The sequence below is a fragment of the Dipodomys ordii genome, unplaced genomic scaffold (assembly GCF_000151885.1).
Source record: "Dipodomys ordii isolate 6190 unplaced genomic scaffold, Dord_2.0 Scaffold70, whole genome shotgun sequence".
Taxonomy (NCBI): Eukaryota; Metazoa; Chordata; class Mammalia; order Rodentia; family Heteromyidae; genus Dipodomys; species Dipodomys ordii.
In genome coordinates this window covers 6,272,680-6,290,678 of record NW_012267286.1, presented here as the reverse complement: position 1 = coordinate 6,290,678, position 17,999 = coordinate 6,272,680, and the positions used below count along the sequence as shown (strand labels likewise).

At 42.8% G+C, this 17,999-nt stretch overlaps 1 protein-coding gene across 2 annotated transcripts in view; it reads right to left on the bottom strand.

Annotated features, from left to right (window-relative positions):
• Col25a1 (collagen, type XXV, alpha 1) overlaps positions 1 to 17,693 on the bottom strand; it is a 417,880-nt gene extending 400,187 nt beyond the window's left edge. For both annotated transcript variants that reach the window (XM_013023761.1, XM_013023760.1), the window contains exons 1-2: positions 17,406 to 17,693; positions 16,411 to 16,480 (exon numbers count right to left, since the gene is read on the bottom strand). In XM_013023761.1, coding sequence (XP_012879215.1) covers positions 16,411 to 16,480; positions 17,406 to 17,693 — 358 coding nt within the window. The remainder of the gene's footprint in view (positions 1 to 16,410; positions 16,481 to 17,405) is intronic.
• Between the last annotated feature and the right edge of the window lie 306 nt (positions 17,694 to 17,999).

Below are 17,999 nucleotides of genomic sequence, written 5' to 3'. Positions count from 1 at the left end.
GCTTTTTTTTCTGCTTATGTGGTGCTGAGGAATTGAACCTAGGGCCGCATGCATGCAAGGCAAGTGCTCTAACACTGAGCCACCTTCCCAGCCCTCCCTGAGACTCTTATCTCCAATTAAAAAACTGGAGATAGTGCTGTGGCTCAAGTGGCAGAGTGCTCGCCTTGAGCTAAAGAGCTGAGGGACAGCGCCCAGGCCCACAATTCAAGCCCCACAACCAACAACAACAAAAAAAGAATATAGAAGACAGGACTTAGCAGCATATATGAAAATAACCAGAAGTTTAAATCAGCACAAACTCCATGTTAGTGGATAGAAGTACAAGACCAGCAATCACATGACTGCTGGCTTTATGGCATACAGAACTAGAATGATTTTTTTCTCTGACCCCACTGCAGCTTCATTTAGATCTGGTATTGCTAGCAAGCACTTGAAGGAAGAACAAACTAGAATCCCTCATAAACTAAAGACATTAATTCTAAAAATAAAAACATTTATTCTAAAACTAATCAGTGGGAAATACAACCGATGATTTCACACCTTTGAAGCACTGTCATAGAAAGAGGTACTTCAGCTTTTTAATGACTTCACGGAAAGATGATGTCCAGAATCAAATACAACAAACGCAGATTTTTAACCTAACAAAGAGATGCACTTTTCCAACAAATGTGTTCAAAGACTGAAGCCTATACATTTCAATAGATCATACACTGCCTATTTGGCCAAAATCTCACTGGGGAGAATTCAAGGATCCAGTGTGAAGTAAGTCCAGCTATCCTCTGACTACCCATGCAACCCTGACCAGCCTACAAGGCCAGCCCAGGCAGCATGACCCGTGGGGCCGACACTTCTGCGAGCCGTGGAATGCACATGACATGGAAACTCGAGTGTCCTTGTTACCAGAGGGTTTTAAAAGCTATTATAAAAACATATATAAACTAAAAACAAAACTGAGTATATTGAAACATCACCTTCAGATGCCACTTGGATAACTTGACATCCACTCTGGTGGAAAAATATTCCTTAAAAAAAAATCTTCAAATACTACCAATCAGGGGTAGGGGTGAGCGTGTGTGTGTGTGTCTGTGTGTGTGTGTGTGTGTGTGTGTCTGTGTGTGTGTCTGTGTGTGTGTGTTCATGGGGTGGGGGTGCCCTAGGGCTTGAACTCAAGGCCTAGGCACTGTCACTGAGCTTTTTTTCTGCTTAAGGCTAGCTAGCACTCTCCCACTTGATCCACAGCTCCACTTCTGGCTTTCAGTGGTTAATTGGTTAAGAGTCTTACCATCTTTCCCTGACCAGGCTGGCTTCCAGCCATGATCCTCATATCTCAGCCTCCTGAATAGCTAAGATTACAGGCATGAGCCACTGTCACCGGGAAGGGCTTTGTAAGAATGGTTGATCAACACTTATTTAAGTATTAACTACATGCCTGTATCCTACTCAGGAGGCTGAGATCTGAGAATCTTGGTTCAAAGCCAACCTAGGCAGATTGATCCATGGGACTCTTATCTGTAATCAGCAAAAAGCCTTAAGTGGAGGTGTGGCTCAAGTGGTAAATCACCAGCCTTGAACAAAAAAGCTAAGTAAAAAACTGAGGCCATGGGGCTGGGAAGGTGGCTCAGTGGGAGAGTACTTGTCTTGCATGCATGAGGCCCTAGGTTCGATTCCTCAGCACCACATAAGCAGAAAAATCCAGAAGTGGCACTGTGGCTCAAGTGGTAGAGCGCTAGCCTTGAGCCAAAGAGCTGAGGGTCAACACTCAGGCCCAGAGTTCAGGACTCACAACTGACCAAAAAAAAAAAAAAAAGAGGCCCTGAGCACAAGTACTGGTGCACACTTTTGTGTATGCATTCTCTCTCTCTCTCTCTCTCTCTCACACACACACACACACACACACACACACTCACACACACACACACACACACACACACACACAGTGTATTGGGTATTTATTTTAAATACCCAATACACTGCTTGAGGCCATGTGGAATAGAAGCAGGAATCAAGGCGATCTCCTCAGGAAATAGTAAATCAGATACAGGACAGCATCTGAGCTGTCCAAAGTGATCTTCCTTCTCACTAAGTCATGGGTCACACGTCCACCATACAGCCTTCAAAACATGATATAAATCGATTTGCGCTGAGCAAGTCCACCTAGCCCACTGTTTTAACATCAGACGTCTCTGCAGAAAAAGATGGATACTGTGCACCCTTGTGAATTCACACGCTTTCATTATCTTACACATGTTTTGTGTAGCAACAATTCTGCCATCAAACACAGACAGGTGGATCTTGAGCTAAACCTTGTCCACAGAGCAGCAGCAGCAATCACAAGGTGGAGAGAAGAGACTTTGCTGCTTCTACTGTGGTAGTGACCACCACAATGGAAACAGAGAAAATTCAGCCCAGAAAGAACATGCCTCCAACTGAGGAGAAAGCCAGATTCTGATGGTTCTCCATTTCTCTCCCCAAACTGGCCCACATTGATCCCCAGCATCCTTATTCACGGAGTATGTTTCCAAGAACAGTTCTCATTTGGGCATCTTTTTTCCTCCTCTAGATTACTTGAAAGCATCTGGAGATGCTTGGTTGTAGAAACTTAGGAGTTCCACTAGCTCCTAGTAGGTCAACACCAAGGATGTGGTTACACATCCAACAGGGAGGAATGAACCAGAGTCTGACACCACTGTTTCTTACAAACCCACCTGAGTGGGTCTCTGATCTTTACAGCCTCAAGAGAGTCTAGCCAACACCCAAAGTTTTCACTAGCAAACACAGCTGCAGCATCTGAACCAATGTTTGTGAGAGCCAGTAAGGGTCCTTAAAAATAATGGCCAGGAAAAGTTCACTTGCAGAGGGGTTAAAAAATATCTAACAGTTGACCTAACCACTAGTGGTCATTTATCATCAGGAAAACCACCTAATTGGTGTGTCACCAACATTTTGCAAAGTATCATAATCCTCAGCAGAGAACTTCCTAAATTACTCAGAAACAGGCCAAGGTGGGATGGATCAAATACCAATTTCTCTAAAAACAGAAGCTGCAAAAAAAAGTAAACCAACCTGGAATTACGAATTCAAATACATATCATAATTTAGTGTTAAATCCATCAACACTGGACACAACTGACTACAGGATACATTTTTTATGACTTTTAATTATTTTGGAATCTAATCTGTGTGGCTCAGTCCTTCAAAAGACCTTAACAACCCATTTCTATCTCTAAATAAGGCAGGTTTAGTCACAATAAACATTAGATTTCGGGGGTGGGGGGAGGGTTGGTGCCAGTCTTGATGCTCGAATTCAGGTCCTGGACACTGTCCCTGAGATTCTATGCTTAAGGCTAGCACTCTACCACTTGAGCCACAGCTCCTCTTGCAGTGGTTTTTGTTGTTATTGTTGGGAGATTTTTGAGGAGGAGGGGTTGGTGGTCAACTGGAGATAAGAATCTCACTGACTTCCATGCCCAGGCTGGCTTCAAACTACAATCCTCTGATTGCAGCCTCTTAAATAGCTAGGCACCAACCACCAGCACTCAGCAATAAAAAAATGTATTTTTAAAGATTCCCAAATACCTATCATGTAAAGAATTATGACACATAATACTTAAGATACTCACATTAAAAACTAGCACTTAGAATTAACACTCTCCTCTTTCTCTGCCAACAGGAGAATTACCAGAACATATGCCGTTTCTGAATAAAGGTAAACATTTCCCTAACAGAACTGCTAATCACCATACATTTTCCACGGATTTACCCTCAGCCTTCTTTCTCCCTTCCTTCCTTCCTGTTATTTACCTTCAGCCATTCTCCTGCCAAAATCTGAGTGGTCCCAGCCAAAAGGTACAGACACTGAGACAGGTGGGGGCGGGAAGCATGACCACACAGGGTGGCTGAGGGCTGAGCTATTTCAGGTACTACAAGCTGAACTTTAGGTACAGGTGGCCGGAGAGGGGGAGAGAAGCCAAATGGCTTCTAGGTATAGAAATCTAGAGCAGTGTGGACTTTAAGACAAAGTTGTCTGAAGCTGCAGCACACAAGTGAATAGGATGAACATTAGAAGGAATATTCAAGGAATCACCAAACTCAAACATAAGACAATGTATATCAAAGTCAGGACAACCAAAATTGTAGCACAAAATCCAAGAAGCAGCCAATGTGACCTGTGGGATTTTTTTTTAATGGCTTTTCCATAAGTAAAACATCCCTCGGGCCTTCCTCCTTCTCCTCGCAGAATAAACCTTCACTCCTTTGCAGCCTTTGCTAGCAGAAGACACAAGATATTTTTTGTTAAGATTATGAAACAAATACCACCGATGAGCCAAAAACTTAAATATAGTAACAGAGCTGGGACAGCACTGTGTTCACTCAGTGAGAAATATCAACAAGAATGTGCGATTTCTTTATTCAACAACAGTTGATTGCTTTTTTCAAATCACAAAGTCTCCTATGATTAAAGCGTGTCTTTAACCCCTTTATATCTTACTATTCTAGTTATTTTTGTGTTAAGACATTTACGATGACCGCTCTTCAGAATCTTGGAAGTTCCCAGAAGTATGGGGGGGGGGGGGAAGGTGTGTCTGGCATCAATTCTCAAAGCACAAGGGTGAAACCAGCGATTGGGGGAGGGGGAGAGGACAGAAAGGGGAGGTGAATGAAGGGGAGGGGAGGGGAAATGTAGTCAAGAATTCATTGTATATACTACGAATTTAAGAAAAGGAAAGGGTGGGTTGAGGGCGGGATAGGTGAGAACATTGAAAAGGGGGACCCAGATTAAGGTGCACTGTATTTGTAAACTGCTTTGTTACATGGTAACTCCTTTGGCCAACTACTTAAAGATAGTTTTTGTAAGAACTCAGCAGCTCTTCCCTTCACAGTAGTAGACTAGTTACTGGTACCTACACACTGGGAGAAGAGTCTTCCAAGCCATTTGTCAGGTTTTGTTGTGGGTTGTTTTTTGTGCCGGTGCTGGAACTTGAACTCAGAGCCTGGGCTCTGTCCCTTGACTTTTTCACTCCAGACTGGCATTCTGCCACTGGGGAAATAGCTCCACTTGTGGCATTTTGGTGGTTAATTGGAAATGGGTGTCATGGACATTCCTGCCCAGGGTTGGCTTCAAAGCATGAGCCTCAGATCTCATGAGTAGCTAGGATTACAGGCATGAGCCATAGGCGACTGCTTCCAAAGAGCTTTGTTCATCAAACAAATGGTATTATAATTTTAAGATTCACAGACATTAGTGCTACTTTATGAGCCTAGGATACAAAGTCCAAAAGAACTGTTCTTTAAATAACTAATCAAAGAAAAAAAATAAATACTTGTCTTATAAATAACAGAACAATCATAAGATAGGAACATAGAGACAAAAATAACGATTATTATTGTAAACAGAAAAATATGGAAAAAATTGCTTACCTAAGAGTTGATTCCTACATAGTTTAAGAAGATAGGGGAAATGAGCTGGGAGTTGGTGGCTCAAGCCAGTAATCCTAGCAACTCAGGAGGCTGAGATCTAAGGATCCTGGTTCAAAGCCAGCCTGGGCAGGAAAACCTGTGAGACCTCATCTCCAATTAACCACCAAAAAGGTGGAAGTGGAGCTATGGCTCAAGTGGTAGAGTGCTAGCCTTGAGCAAAAAAGCTCAGAGACAGTGCCAAGGCTCCGAGTTCAAGTCCCAGGACCACCACCACCTACATCTACACCTACACACACACACACATACACACATACACACACACACACGGAAAGTTTCTGTTACAATGGAAAACCATGCACTTTACATCATGTACTCTCTACATCACTCCATTCCATATTCTTTCTGCTACTATGTAACAGGATAAGTAGTAGAAAACAGCAAAGGAAAACAAACACTTAATGACTGACAATGTCTTGTCTATAGCCATTAACAATAGAAACAATAGGTCACTTTATGGAATGAGGGAGCAACATTGCTATGGGTCATGAACATTCCTCTCTTCTGATACTAGATTGAATACTAAGTGCAGGCATCACCCTGGGAAGAAAGGGTCCTGCGACCCAACTCTCAAATGGGCAAGTTCCATGCCAAGAGAAAGCCAGGTAAAACATCATCAAAAGAATGGGAGCAAACCAGAGTTTAGGTCCCTGCTAGAGAAGGGTAAAGGAGAATGCAACGGAGTGGCCTGACTAGAATAAGGGTAGTTTGGGAATATGCATCTTCTAGTTTGTTCTTCCATAGATGGATGGCCTCAGGTGGTATGGCCAACGGCAGAGCCCACTGGAGCAGTATGTATGTGCTCCATGTATGTGCTCCTGGTGGAGTAGCTTTCACATCGATCGCTAAGTTTTCTGTGTGTACTCTTGGTTTTCAACAATTCCTACTAATCTCATCGCAAGACTATAAATGCGAATGCACTGTGAAGATTTGAAATGCTGGCTGCATATGATTACAATTAAACAAATGTTGGAAACTCATTGGAAATGATGAGAAAGTGACACATGATGTATGCAGGGGTTCTCTGTGGCTGATTATGAAATTCCTCTGTCTGGGATTTCTGCTTTAAGACTGATGATGGAAACAAAGGTTTTTCTGCTTTCAAAAAGGCATAAAAGAATAAAATGCCCCAGACGTTTCAATCCAAAGATACCTTTTGCTATAAAAACTAATTAACCAGTTTTCTATTCATAAAATGGCAACATAAATTTTATCACCACACCGCACTCCCTTTATTCGTAACCTCATTTCCAGATTAAGCTCAATATTCAGGAAAATATCGCAGAAGTAGCTGAAATTTAGGGCAGTAAGTAATGTTGCACAGAAGGAAACTATAGACAAGAACATAAAAAGCCACAGTTTCTTTACTGATGTAATTTCACAGTGTTAGAGTTTTTCTTTTATTAAAAATTTCCAGATGCAAAACATCACTAGCAGGTCCAAGTACACAGGTCAGGCTTCCTGCTTCAAGTCTGGGGCAACTACCAGCCAGCCTGCAAGGTTAGGAGATAAATTGAGAGATATACTATGGTTGGCTAAATATTTTTATAGCTTATAATACAGCTCTGTTTGGCTCATAGAATCTATTCAGCTGTTCTTACTTGGTCAACTTTCCCATTTCATGGTTGGCTGATAATTCACTTCTCTCAGAAAAGCAAAGCAACTAGTTTACAAAAAAAAAAGAGTAAGAAGGAAGGAGGAGGAAGAAGAGAAAGAGGAAGGAAGACAGAAGAAGGAGGGGGGAAGATGGAAGGGGAAGGGGGAAAGAAGAAAAGAAGTCATGTACTGATGGCTCACACCTATAATCCCAGCCACTCGGGAGATGAGATCTGAGGATCACAGTTCAAAGCAGGCTGGGGCAGGAAAAGTCCATGAGACTCTTACCTCTAACCACCAGGAGGCTCAAAGTGGAGCTGTGGCTCAACTGGGTAGAGTGCTAGCCTTGAGAAAAAGAAAGCTCAGCATTCAAGCCCTGAGTTCAAGCCCCAGAACTGGCTTCCTTGAAGTCCACAGAAACTATATACTGAAGAAAAAAAAATCACTCACCAAAGCTCAATTAACTTGTAGAGTTGCTGGGTCATTCTATTGCCTGTCCTACCAGCTATAAAAGGTGCTTTACTCAGCCAAAGAACTATCCACAACTCCCTGTTCCAACAGTTGATGACAGTGGACATTCGTTTCAATGGGAACAAGATAGTCTTTCAATTTTCCTTCTGTTGTACTCGTTACCATGTAGCCAAATTTACACTGTCTCTGCGAAATGCATTGGATTTCTCATTTGACATTGGATATATAGTATTAGCAATTTCTAGAGATCTTGCCAGTCACTTAAATGCAGATACATAATGTCTAGAGTCTCCCCCATGACATCCATTTCAGTTTCAACACAGAGCCGTCATCATTTTACCAACCACCAACTTCCTCACAATATCGAGTCTCTATAAATACACAGTCACCAATCTACACATGCAGAGTCAAACAACGACAGATTGAACATATTTAAGGGAAAACATTGCATCTGTACTGAAACACATTCAGACTGTTTTCTTGTCATTACTCCCAATAATATGGCATAGCAACTATTTACATAGTATTTCAATTGTATTACTTATTGTAAGCAATCTAGAGACGACAAAATACATGAAAGATGGTTGTAGTTTATATGCAAATATTATGCTGTTTTATATAAAAGAACTTCATTAGCCACATGAATTGTAGAACCAACCCACTTCAGATACCAAGGGATATTGTAATTTCGGGGAAAGTTATGTTGCAGATAGCGTTTTGCAAACTAAGTATTAATTGCTCAACAAAAACTTGAGTGCCATGAATATATATAAAATACAATGGCAGCTATAACTTGTTGAGAAGACTCCATGTGAGTATGTGTGAAGAATAAAAGTTCAAAGGAACTGGGTGCCAGTGGCTCATGACTGTAATCCTCGTGACTCAGGAGGGTGAGTTCTGAGAATCGAGGTTCAAAGACAGCCTGGGCCAGAAAGTCTCTTATCTCCAATTAACCACTCAAAAGCAAGGAACAGAGCTGTGGTTCAAGTGGTAGAGCACTAGCCTTGAATGAAAAGGCTAAGGGACAGCACTTAGAACCTGAATGCAAGCCTGATACTGGCACCCCAGAAAAAAGCACCAAAAAAAAAGATTTAAAATGCACACAGAAACATGTCAAAAACTGTGGTGACTTAAAGGCTTTAAAAAAAATCTAATTTGACTTTAAACCAAAAGGATGAGGTACGATGTTGATTTTTGTAATGAGTAATATCATGATGGGTTACATGATGTAGCTGCTCAGTGCCAACAGATTAGGGGATATGCTCTCCACTTAAGAAAGAGAGGGGGAAGGAGGGAAAAGTGGTAAGGAAAGAGGGAGGGGAGGGGAATAGAAAGACAAAGAAACAAAGAAGAAAAGATTATCTAGACCTATTCTGACTCCCAATTTTACCAGAACATACAAGCTAGAGCTGGCTACGATTCATTTACTCAATTAGACGAAGTATGAACATTGTATTTTCAAATGTGCTGAACACATTTTAAATACAAGAATAAAAACTTCATGTCCGTAATGAAGACCAGAACTCCTAAAATCTAAATTATAGTTTTAAATATTTGGGGTGCAAAATAAAGCCTATAAGCATGCCCTTTTAACAGAAACACTCATCTAGTGCTTAAACTAAAGAACACAATAGGATGGGAAATAATACATCTCAACTATCATTGGCAAAGACCTATCACCTTCAACTGAAGATGAAGTACAGTCTCTTGATGCAATGACGTCAGAAGTAATATAGTAACTTCAGATTATTCTGGATGCTTAGAAATTCCTAATTTTGAGGGGAAGGAGTTCCACAGTAAGTCTAAGGACTGTTTTAATTCCACTTATTCTAGCTGTTGGAATACTAGCCCAAAGTTCTCGGCTGTGGCTCTATCTACTAAATACAAATGCAAGATTTACTAGGTTTCAAGTATCTTAAAGCTGATGGACTACTATCATCCTCAAATATGGAAGCAAATGGCTTCCTCCATTCATTGTTTTCCCCCAATCACCAAGGGAGGTCAGGGATCACCAAGAGAGGCCAGCAATTCAATTGGGAAAAAACCGGTGGAGCCGAGAAATCCTACTCAGCTCAGTTCCCCCCCCTTGTGGTCACCAGAGGGAGCTGCCTGTCACCTTGTGGTGGTATTTCCTCAAGGAATCCCATTACCTAATGGCACAGAACAGCCATTTGAAGGAATATATGATGTCCATGAAGAGCCCTCGATTTTAATTTGTAAAGGATTCCTATGTCAGCATCTTGCCTATCCACGTCGTTCTCAAACTCTTTTTATAATTCCAAGATGTGCAGAGCAAATCCCAAATAAAAGCAGTTAACTATCCACATGTAAGCATCAGGTATGCACACCGGTGTTGAAGTAAATTGGGGTAGGGGAGGATGGTGAAATTCCACGGCACTTAAACCACCGTACCAAACTCCACCCACCTTGGCAAGCCAGGGCAGGGAGCGATGCTTCAAAGTATAGCCAGGCACATCCTGGGTTTCAACCTGCTGCACAGACTCAGCCATACATCAACTTCACGTTCTTAACATCCATCAAACCACCCCTGCATGTCCCTAACGTTAGGTCTCGGATGATTTCCATTCCAGGTAAGAGACTGGTGTTATTTTGGGTAAGTGTCTAGCGCGGCTGTCCTGTAGCAGGAAATGACCCCTGCCTGGGATTCTGGCACGTTTCCCACCAGCACTCCATCTACCCCTTCCTGAGAGGCCATTCCCAGACCTAAGCCCCACATGTGGACACTGCTTTGGGTCATGTCACCGAGTTGATTTTGCGCCCTTGCAAAGCCATCAGAAGCCTTCAGAGACTGCTTGCTCCCACATATTGTCTGGAAGAGCTGAAATGAGTTCAAACTCCATGTAGAATTGGTATCCTCCTTTTACATAAGTACCAACAGAACTACTACAGTAAGAAAGGAGACATGAAGCCAGGCATCATGGCACACTTCTGTTTCCCAGATACTTGGCAACAGAAAACAGGAGGATCACAGTCGTGAGTCTACCTGAACAAAAAAGAAAGGGAGGAGGAGGAGGAGGGGAGGGAGGGCAAAATGGAGGGGGAGAGGAAAGGGAGAGCGCAGGGTAGAGGAAATGGGAAGGAAGAAGAGAAGACTAGCCAGACCAAAAGATGATCCAAAAGATAAAAGCCAAAAAAGGACTGGAGGATTGCCTTCAATGAAGCAAACAATAGGTCTCAAGTTCAAACCCAAGTATCACAGAAAAAGAGGAAATGTGAAGAATGAGCTTTTTTTTATTGGTCATGGGGCATGAATTCTGGGCCTGGGCGCTGTCCCTCAGCTCTTCAGCTCAAGGCTGGCACTCTACCAGTTGAACCACAGCACCACTTCTGGCTTCTTCTGCTTATGTGGTGCTGAGGAATCGAACTCAGGGCCTCATGCAAGCAAGGTAAGCGCTTTACCACTGAGCCACCTTCCCAGCCCTAGAATGAGCTTCTTAATCCAAAAGCAAGGCAGACAGACAAAAAAAAAAAAAAAAGAAACAAGAACACTGCTTCAAAGGGCAGTCTGTCCTTGGTCTATTGTCCCCAGAAGAGCCACTGAAAAGTGTCACATCCAGCCTGCTGGAGATCGCAGGCCTGAGAAGGAGTCACTGTGGACATTCTTGGAGGTATCCCCTCATTACAGTACATTGTCTGGTGTCACAGGAGCAGAGGAATGGCTGACATTTTCATTTAGATAACAGTCACAGCATTTCAAGGCGCTTTCTTCAGGCAAACTGTTTCTCTTCTCTGTATCATTGAAAAAGTGTATGATGGGAGATGGAGTTTCATATGATAAAGTCAACTCGATTAGCAAAGTAACATAAAGGCTCTGCAACCAGGGGAAAGGGTACTTAATCTCAAAGCAATAGTTAACATTTATTTCCATCCTCAAACTGAGGTATCCTCCATCTATCACAGGGGATGTACTGCTCCTACTTGGGAATGAGGTGTACTTGCACCTGCCTGTGTTTAGTTGCCTTGTATATAGTCATTTCATACATGTAGAGAATACAGAAAGACCCTGGAAAATATCTAACTTTGTGTGTATGCTGGTACTGGGGTTTGAACTCAGAGCCTGGGCACTGTCCCCTAACCTTTTCACTCAAGACTAGCACTCTATCACTTGAGCCACAGCTCCATTTCTGCTTTTTGGTGGTCACTGAAGGTCGGGGCCTTGTGGACTTTCCTGCCTAGGCTGGCTTTGAACCTCAACCTTCAGATCTCAGTTTCCTAAGTAAGCATGAGCCACCAGCACCTGGCTTCTAGTCTAATTTTTTATCTCTAGCTGTTTCAACACCCTACACAGGAAGTCTCCTCTTCCTCAACTTAAATCTCACTATTACCAAAGAGAACAGACTATCATCATATAGACAATCATCATATAGAAAAGGTTGTCCTTTCTACCTTAAAGATTAATGTTTGCTTTAGTCAGGGTGTCAGCAAATCAGGTACCAGTGTACCTTTATCTACCTACCCATCAACTCTTGGCAAGTCAAAAGGCTAATGAAGCATTGTCAATCCGCTTTTTATCCATTCCTACGGATTTTACTTCTCAGAAGCCATATTTTCTTCTACCCTGAATTTCTCAGACCGAGATATAGTTTTCTTTCCCCTACACCCAAACAATTTAAACAGCCTCCTGTACTAGAAAAATGTCACCGATTTAGGTTATATGCTCCAAATTATACTCTTCTCTTGATTTTTGCCTATCCCACATGAAAAGTCATTTTCAAATAAATGTCTGGTGTCATCTCTGCCTGGTTTGTGAGCAAATTCCCAAAATCTAGCATAGTTATTGCATATTCATTCTAGGTAGAGAATTGACTAAAGCCCTAAATCGTTATCGTCTAGCTCTTACTTTCAGAGATGTGACTAGTTTGTAAAAGCCAGATGTCGGAATGATTTGCGCAAGATTGTGTAACATGTTAATGACAAAGCCAGGGCTACTTTCTCAATTTCCCACTCCCATTCTCCATTGATGAGGTCATAGAGGTTCTTATACCTAATAGGCCAGGGAGTTAACACTACTGATGAACGTGAGCTACCTATCACTTGATTGGTGGCCTCATTCCCATTGTTCTTCCCTTCCATAAAGATGCCTGCTTTATGCATACTTCATGGAAGATCCAAAGAACACAACCCGAAGTAGAATTCTATAGCCATAGTAAAGAGCCAAGTTACTCTCTTAGGGATGGTCAGGTTTGACAGAAATCAAGCCACAAAGACCAGCTGTTATTTCCGTGTCTCTACCATTGCTAAATCAAATCTGCTAAACACAGCTTTGATGTGTGGAAGGGCTTTCAAAATTATTTGGGGGTTCTTGAAATCCAGTTTTCTTTGGTTTTCTAGAGCATCTCAATCTCAAAAAAAAAGGTAAACAAACATTTCTACAGAGGACAAAGATGGTATAGTAATGACAGTCCAACTGTGTAAGTTACAAATCTTAGTGTATTAGTATAAGATTTACCTCAAGATCTTATTTTAAAAGGTCTAAGAGTCATATGGTGAAGATACTCCTTTTGGTTAACATCTGATAGCCAAGTCTTTCTACCTAGTATGCTTCAGCCTAAATGGTCCAATGTTTCCCCTGTAATTTTGGCAAACATTCTGGAGATAAAACTAGGTATCATGAAAACCCCAAATTCCACTGCTACAGCACCAAGAGATACTGACTAGCAAGATTATCCTTATAAATGATCTACATATGTTTAACTAAGCATCATGTTCATTCGCCTTGGGTTCTGAGCAAGTTGGCAACATTTCTTTACCCACCTTACCACGTAGCTCTGTGGACCAGAAGAAAGAATCCAAGAAAATGAATAGTGAGCTGTGGGCATAATTTAGTGGTAAGAGTTTGCCTAGCCTTTGTGAGAATCATACCAAAAAGAAAGAGAGAGAGAGAGTAGTATTACTTAAGCTAGAGCCACTAATATGCCAAACTATTTACATAAATTGTCACACAAGGAATTTCTAGTCCTTTTTTTTCAGGTGAGGAAATGAAAAGCAATGAAACGCATTAGTTTGACCACAGTCACACACTTATTTAGTAACAGATGTAGGATTCCAGATTCCAGTCTAGAATTATCCAGCTCATTCTGGATTCCTCATTAGGCTTTAGGCTTTGGAGTCCCTCTGCCCAGGGAATGAATCCTAAGATTGCTAGCACTTACAACTCTCCTAGTTATAAAAAAAAATTATATCAGAAAGGGCTTCTCCTAGCATGAGAAGGCATTCAATAAATAGTCCCCATAGAGGTTCCTTGCTCAGTAATTTAAAAAAAAACAGTTATCTATAAATGTTATGATTTCCTTGTAATCTACCTGGACAAATCCCAGTGAGACTTGAGTGCCATCAAAAGCTATTAGAGTGACTACAAACAGCACAGCTTCGCTTCTTTGCTACCAGGCCTCAGCTCTAAGACTCTGCCTGTCAGCAAGAGTGTCAACTTCAATGGATGGGCAAGTGTCCACAGGAACTGAGTTGAGGTCACACTCGTCTCGCTCTGCCCTACAAACAGATGTCTGGGTGACAACTCTTAGTCACAGAGAGAGAATCGAGGTTCAAGCCAAATCAGGTGGGAAATGCATATCTTCTTTCTAATCCTTTTTGGCCAGCCAGTTCATTCCCTAAGACAATACTCCACCAGCTGGTTTTCTCCAGAATCCTTTACTTTCAAGCCACGCCTGCATTTGGGTGATGTCTGGTTATTCAACAAGCAGAACTGAGTATCATCCCTATAACTGGGAATCTGTCAGCAAGATCCCTGTTTGGTTCTGTGTGTTGTAGGGCACACCTTCCAAAGGTTACCTCCAAATAGCCAGGTTAAAAACTGATGTAATGTGGAGCTCTAGTGGTAGCAAGAAGGAAAGCAGCTGTGAGGGAGAGCCAACAACAAATAAAAACCAAGGGAATTGCTTTTTATTATTCATTTACCACATTAACATGGAAAGAAAATAGTCTACAATAATCTTCCTAGAGAATATACAGCAAACTCTAAAGGATAATCGCTTCCTCCCACAGGACCAGAGTTCAATGACTGGCCTACATGAAACATCATAAAAACAGTCATATCTCCTCTGGAAATAGAACTCAGTGTGGCCACTTTTCAACATTTTACCAACTCTGTGATGAATCCTCCAAAGTAACCCTAAGTCCCCACACACAGTGTACTGTATATTTAAAAAAAAAAATGTTCTTCCCTCAGTGATTTGTAAAGTCCTATAGATACTCAGTGTCCTGGGAATTTAAATCATTCCTGCAGGTCAAAGGGAGGGTGTTAGTTCATTCTTGCCCTGGAAAAGTTCTTCCCTTGAATATCTGATTTCTGAGTCTTTCTCAACTACTAAGAATGAAGCATACATCAAACATCCATTCTTTGTCTTCTCATCAAAAACCTTCGCTGAAAAGAATATAGCTCCAACATAGTCAATGATGTGGTAGAATATAAATGTTAAAAAAACTTTTAACCTGGAATTGGACATTTCTAAGCTATACCCAAACAAGTTATCATGAGAGGAAAACAATCTCAAAATATGAGAAAATATAAGCACTAAGTTTTTTTTTGTTTTTGTCCAGGGTCTTGCACACTGTCCCTGAGCCTCTGTGTTCAAGGCTAGCTCTACCACTTGAACCACAGTGCCACTTCTGGTTTTTGCTGAGTAGTTTGTTGGAGATGAGAGTCTCATAGACTTTCCTGGCTAGGCTGGCTTTGAACTTTGATCCTCAGATCTCAGCCTCCTGAGTAGTCAGGATTCCAGGCATGAGCAACCAGTGCCCAACAGGCACTAAGCTTTTCAGTCACCTACAGCTTAATCATAAGTGGGGTGCATTCTAAGGACTGTTATAGCTATCTCACCATTGAGTGAATGTCATAGCTCACTTGCTCAAACTAAGCAATGATGACATCACTAGGTTATATAAACTTGTAGGGCTATTGTATTTGTCATGGGTTAAAACGTCATCATGAAGCACATGACTACATTGAAACAGAGAGTTCAATACTGAAGAAAAAGACTCATTCTCCATGCATAATGATGAAAGAAACTAGAATGTTCATAAACACATTTACCATGTTTATCTGAAGAACATCTCGAGATTCATGGGAGTTTTTATGGCTTATATATCTTTGAATCCACTAAATGCCTTCCCCTGGCCATATTCCAAGAGCTTTTAAATTGCTAAGTCTACAGACAACTACCCAGGTTCAGAGGTCTGTGAATGAGGATTTCATGATTACAGGTGGGGGAGGGGCTCATTCACTAATGTCTCTTCTCCATCCTTCTAATACACTGTTACTGACCTTTCCTAAAACTACAGAGAAAAAAAAATGATCAACATGGAAGAGTCTTTTCCTGGAAAGTCACTGAGAAGAAAATAGTTTGTCATCAGAGGTTCAAGATGAAGAACTCATTTCCTTTTAGTCTTCATTTTTAGCTACAGATTAGGTGAGCAAGTGCAGGTCCTTTACCTATATAACATCATGACCACCAACAACCCCACACTAATGCAACATTAGACATCAAGTCCTGACAGCTGTGTAGACCTTTTTCACCACAAACATTGAAATTATTTAATAACATTGAAGATGACCTGTCAATCCTGGACGCAAAGAACTTCGTATATCCACTTCCCTGTATTTTCCATGGTGATTAGCTCATTTGCTTTCCCCCAATAGACATTGGTATGCTGCTTAAAATAATATTTGGGGCTTTACTTGCCATCTTTCTGATGGAGACATGTTGATTTTATTAAAACAAGTTGGGGCTGCATTCTTTCTCTGTTACTATTCCAGGTAGACCTGACAGACACTTTGTTTGCAAATGGTCTGCTCCAGGGGAAACCTTGTTAATAAGTTCCATTTTTTACCTGCTGGACAGTTGCACTCTGAAGGCGCTTCTCTTGCGATTCTTATTTTAGCCATATGTTCATAGGATTTCTGTAGGAGGGGAAAAAAGTATTAAGAGCTAGCAGGAGTAAACTAGATCCATGAGTTCTTTAGAAACTCTCTTCTTCTGTGGCTAAGTTACTAATAACGTCTGATAGTCTGCATAAACAGCATTTACATAAATGCATGGATCTTAGGCAAAAGGTAACAGTACTCACGCCATAAAAAACAGCCAATATTGTAGCCGCACTTTAATCACATTCAGGCTGCAACTACTGCATCTCGCTACTGGCAGGAAAACTCCTTATCCCCTCCCTACTTGGAGTCTAAGCCATCTTTAAAGACATTCCTTTCAATTCTTCATTCATAAATATCTGGGTACTACATCTCTGACCCGTCCCTTCCCCCCCTAAAAGAAAAGTTTTTCCCCCAATTTTTCAAACGTTTAATATGAAAAAGAAGGCCGTGTGAAATTAACTTTAAATCTATAGGCTCAGTTCACTTTTAAGCGTGCTTACCTTTCTTTATTGATAAGGCCTAACCTTGGTATATGAAGAACAGATGTGAGCGTTCCAAGGAGTATTCTCCATGCAACGGAGAAGGCTGTCAGCCCAGACGCCACAGAACTAAACAGCCAAGGCAAAGAAAGCCCCTGCTGCCTTCCCAGCTTCGCTTCTCTCCCCCCCCCCCCCCCGCCCGCTGCAGCAGACCGTGCAACCATTAAGGAAGAGACAGGGAAGATCATACACGCAGACTTGGAGGGTAAACCAAGGAAGGGAGGTGAACAAACATCCACGACCGCCAGCCTTCACAGCGCTTCACACAGGCCAGACCAACAGGGTGTATCCGCTCAGGGTGGAGGCTGACCCTGCACACACACAAACACACACACACACACACACAGACTCACACCTGTGCAAGATCCTATCCACGTGCAACTCCCCCGCCCCTCCCCGGCTTCCCCAACCCCTCACACCTGAGCCAGGAGCCGCTCCACGTTCTCCTGCACGATGGCCTTCAGCTGATCCGCCGTCTCGGGCAGCAGGGGAAAGGAAGGCGCCCCTTTCGCGGATTCCAGAGCGACGATCCTCGCCTGGAGGTCGTTGGTCTTCACCCCGAGGTACAGACAGGAAACCAGGGCCACCCCGGAGAGCAGGGTGGCCAGGATGGCGCACGGGGGCCTGGCGCGCCCCCCGGAGGGGCTGTGCTCGTCCGAGCCGGCCTCGCGCCCCGCTCCCTTCCCCGCGGGCTTCTTCCCCAGCATGGTGACGGAGGGGGGTTAGGATCGCCGGCCAACCTCCTGCCGAGAGCCACCGGATCGAACGCGGACGGCGTCCTCCCGCAAAGTTCGGTGGGGTCCCGGCGGCTGCACAAGTAGTTGTCGGAGCGGGAGGCGGACGGGCGCGGCGCGCGGCTCAGCGCGGGGACCCGCAGGCGAGGACCATCCCGCGTCCGCGCGCCGCTCCTCCCCGCTGGGAGGGAGATCGAACAGTCACGCAGTCCCCTAAAACACCCTGCGTCCGGGACCGATCACACGCACCCGAGAAGGCACGGCGTGGGGGGCCCCCTT